A 4,517-nucleotide genomic window follows, 5' to 3' on the forward strand; every position below is an offset into this window, starting at 1 on the left:
TTTCTTCCGTACCATAGCGAAATGTTGATTGTGATTAATATTCCATTATATGGAGTTTATTCCTTGGATGCATGGTAACCCAATTTATATGAAATTAATATTCTCAAGTTACTGCATTTTGAATCAGAAATAAAAATCATTTATTTGGCATGTCATGACATATTAAAAGTTCATTTTTAGTGATAGAACTCATTCAACCCATATCCCTTATTCCATCTTTGAATTGTGATGCAACGAATAATCCATGACCCTGGGAGCCTCATTTTCAGAATTTGTGTACGAGTTCCTTTTAAGTATAAGTAACGTGTAAAATACACATCGATCTTCCTCGGCCTCATTTTCAGAATTTTAGTGGTGTATTTCGTTGCTGAGAGCTTACGCCAATTCAAATCCTAAGTTGTTAACCTAAAAACTACTAATTGGTAGAGGTCAAACCTACTAAATAATAAAATTCCATCTTTGCCACATTCAGGAATGTCCAAATGCTGCAAATAGAGAATGAAAATTAAACGAGGACGGACAATTGAAAAATAGAGATCTAGAACTTGCCGTCACTTCTCTTCCACAATATATATTTAATTAATCAAAGAAATCTCTTACAGTAAAACAATCAAAAGAAAAAAGGAAGACTAGTCCTTCGACAGAGGCATGGATAATTGACATAATACAAGACAATTTGTGAAAAATTAAGAAAATTAGAGATCTCGAAGCTGTTTAAGATTCATGGGAAATATATATTTGGGGTCACCCTCCAGCAATTGTTTGGCAATTATAAGGTTAGCAGCTTCACTCGGATGATAAGGATCCCAAAATACATGTTTGTCACGATCTGAACACATACTAGAGGTTGGTCCACATGGAACTATACCAGCAAATTGCCCTCCATTTCCACAGCAAGCTTTTGTCGCAGTTGCAAATCCTAAAACAATTATTATATATAATTAGTAATTTGATTCTAAAAATAGATAAAGAATCTAAACAATAATTACGAATTATAAATTCTCACCATATTTGTCATAATTGGTGATGAGTTCCATAACAAGATCGTAAACATTTGCATGTACAAAAGTTGCTCCGTCGAGATTTTTGTTCATTTCAGAGAGCATATCTTTCAATCTAGCATTGTATTGAAGTGCTAGCTTGTTTGCTAATTCCACGCATTCGTTTTCCTTCAACTGATTAATTGTCTTTTGGTAAGGGATACAACCAATTGGTCCAACGTTTCCAATTATAAATTTTCTTGCGTCCAGTTTGTACAATCTCTGCCATACCCAAATTAAGTCGATAGTTAAAAATTATTTACACTGTCAATATATATAAGTTAAATACGTAATATAAGAAAGTGTTATTACCGTAAGTTGTGCCTTCAAGTGACTGAGAAGATCATCAATGAAGGCATCTGGGGATTCCGTTATTCTTGTACCAATAGAAAGTACAGGAAGAAGGTAATTGTTAAGGAAATCGTTGGACCCAATTGTGATTGAGAAAATGGATTTTTTCATGATATAATCCCTTGCCTTTGATTCACCCAATAGCTTACTGATTTCTTTTCTAGTAATGTTGAAATAATCAACTTGGATGTCCATTGATAGCCTGTTTACCTGCAGGGTAGTACCAAGTAGAAGATGTGACCCACGTCCACGTGATATTGTTATTGTGGGACTTTATTTTATGTTTTTCCGATCCTATTTTCAGTTTATGATATAACGGTCAATTAAATTCCCACACTTTGATGGAGAGTGAAAAATAAAATGAATTTTATAAACTTGTCCTACTCTAAGTGCCAATTCACGTACTCCATAAAGAGTGAATGAAAGGGAGAAACTGTTTTCTTAAAATCTTGCTCACGATCAACGTCATTCTTCATCTTTTTTTAATACAGTCAAACCTCTCTATAACAACTTTATTAATTTTGAATTTTTTTTATTGTTATAACAAAATGTTATTATAGAGAACATATATTAATTAATTATTACATGGCACGAAATTGGTTCCATAAAATGTTTTGATCACTTACAAATATTCTTCCCGTGCCATTCATAATTCCACCACCTCCCGATGCATAATTAACTCCGTATAATATAGCTCTTCCTGTACAATTTGGAGCAAGATACGGTGTGGCATAATGGGGTTGGCCCAATCCCTCTCCTAGTTAAGAAGAATAGAATTGAATAATCATTACAAAGAACATTTTTGGATTTGTTTTGAACAAAGAAAAAAGTAAATAAAGAACGTAAATGTCTTAAAGTCGCTGCACTAATTAAAGAGAACATGACTATATTGAGAAAATTGTAATTCGTCTTACCAACAATGTCTCCTATGGTTCTTCCATTTGTATAACGACCAGTAGGATTCCCTCCAGAAGCTTTAAAATCAATGCCATTAGGTGGAATATTAGCCTTTGATAAGGTTTGTAAATAGTTATTATTCCCTGCATCTACTAAAGAATCTCCAAAAATATACGAAGCTCCAAATCCTAAATCATCATCAATATCAGCACAATTTGCGAAAACGATAAGATTAATCACCAAAAGAAGAACGACCAGAACATAGTTATAATTTGTCATGGCCATGGCTTTGAGTTACTACGAAATAGTAAAATGTTTTAATTTCTATATATCACAGAAAAAGATAGCTATAGCTTGAGAAAGCAAATGAATGCAAGGAGGCTATAAGAAGCAATGGCTAGAAAACTTGTAAAAGGAATGGTTGGTATGAAACTCTTGATTTTGAGAAAGAAAGAGGAAATGGTGATGATAGATTTTCAAGAATTAGGTGGACTACATATGTGTGCAATATCTCAACGTGCATGGACCTTAGGCAATTACTTTAATTTCAAGTAAGCCAGTCCTCCACGTGAAGTCAAATAAACTTAGGTGTGTGTTTAATTGAGCTAAGGCGGAAGCAGAATGTTCTGGCAATAAACTTAGGTGTGTGTTTGGTTAGGGGTTGAAACCCACCCAGAATTAAAGTTTTGCACCAGCACTCAATTCTTAAGGGCTATTTGGTTTAAGGTATAGGAGACAGAATAGTTTATGTATAAAACTTAGGTCACTAGTCTGGCATTATTGGTCACCATCTAAATAAGGAATATTTCAAGATAAATTTACTTTGTTATCTATTTTAAATCCTTTAAAATGACGTTATGAAAATTATTTGGAGCTTATTTATCCATTTAAATGATAAGTTCTAATTTTGAAAAGAATAGAAACCGTCCAAAAATAGAAAATACTTTAACAAAATTTTAATGTAAGAGAAGTAGAAATAAACATGATTTCAAAAAAGAGATAATTCATTATATAGTGATGAATATTCATAATATAAATATACTACAATTTAATATTTAATATTTATAAAGTGTACTATTCAGTGATATCAAATTTTATAAGTTTTGATCCTTCAATTATCCTGAAATCGTCCCAACAAAAATATATTTTCTTATTGTCCCCTGGCTGCCCATTGGGCCTGCATATGAAAGGGAAAACAACCATTATATCAAAACATCAGATCGTTTCGTTAAAATAGCACAGTCTAGTCAGTTTTCGGACTGGTCATTCAAAAATAACCAATATTTGTCAAGTCAATAAAAAATAGTCACTATTTTGCTGCAACAGAGACCGATCCAGCATAATATACTGGAGTTCGGTGCACCTGTATATAAACTTCCATCATATTATGCTGGACCGATATACTTTGCTGGCTCCAATACAATATAGAGAAATTTTCATAAAGCACTATCTTTTTGGTAGTAATTAGCCATCTATAGATACCATTTGCTATATTACGGATTATAGATACTTTTTATGTGGTTATAAGATGTATTTGATGTATTTAAGCTATTGTATTCATGAATACAGTAGCAAAAATAGGCGTGACTCAGGGAAGTCCAGTTAATCAGTTGTTGTATTCGAGTGTATTCGACTGTATTTATGGAGTAAAACATGGGATTACAGCTGGACAGATTATTGTATTCAACTGTATTCGACTGTATTCACGGCGTGAAATAGGGGATTACACTGTTTTTAAAACGGAAAGTGAATCAATTAACATAATAGATTCCTAATATAACTCAACAAACTCAATTATAACACACAAATTTTGTATTTTCAGTTATAAAAAGATTCTCAACAGAAAAATACCCCAAAAATATAACAATCTTCAGAAAAATTATATAATACACATCTGAATACATAAATTATATTAATTAAAAAATATATATGAATACATTCATGACATATAGCGAGACAGTGAATATAATGAAATACATATAATACAGCAGGATACATTGAAATACAATGAAAAAAAGACAGTGAATACAATAAAATACATGAAATATAACGAGATACATTGAATTACAATGAAAACTCCTAAACCCTAATGGATCTATTCAAGCAACCTGCAACAAAGCGGCTAAAACGGGTCTCCTCGCCATTTCCAGAGTTCATAGAACAGAGTATTGTAAAGGTCAGTAATGGATACTGATGTGTTATAACGGGGGTTGATGAATCGTCTTCATC

General features: G+C 32.3%; 1 protein-coding gene across 1 annotated transcript; it reads right to left on the minus strand.

The window, feature by feature from the left end:
* Positions 1 to 531: 531 nt before the first annotated feature.
* Positions 532 to 2,658, minus strand: LOC104240254 (GDSL esterase/lipase At2g23540). The gene is made up of 5 exons (XM_009795042.2): positions 2,306 to 2,658; positions 2,018 to 2,148; positions 1,353 to 1,601; positions 1,007 to 1,262; positions 532 to 919 (listed from the first exon to the last, which is right to left on the minus strand). Exons 1-5 carry the CDS (start codon positions 2,571 to 2,573, stop codon positions 696 to 698), a joined length of 1,128 nt encoding a protein of 375 aa, XP_009793344.1. The 5' UTR covers positions 2,574 to 2,658; the 3' UTR covers positions 532 to 695.
* Positions 2,659 to 4,517: the final 1,859 nt, after the last annotated feature.

This window comes from Nicotiana sylvestris, chromosome 2, assembly GCF_000393655.2.
Source record: "Nicotiana sylvestris chromosome 2, ASM39365v2, whole genome shotgun sequence".
Lineage (NCBI taxonomy): Eukaryota > Viridiplantae > Streptophyta > Magnoliopsida > Solanales > Solanaceae > Nicotiana > Nicotiana sylvestris.

Coding starts and splice junctions, on each gene's coding strand:
- LOC104240254 (XM_009795042.2), bottom strand. CDS start 2,573: ATGGCCATGACAAATTATAACTATGTTCTGGTCGTTCTTCTTTTGGTG. Junction 1,602..2,017: donor ATGGCACGGGAAGAATATTT/GTAAGTGATCAA, acceptor ACTACCCTGCAG/GTAAACAGGCTATCAATGGA. Junction 920..1,006: donor CACCAATTATGACAAATATG/GTGAGAATTTAT, acceptor TAATTGTTTTAG/GATTTGCAACTGCGACAAAA.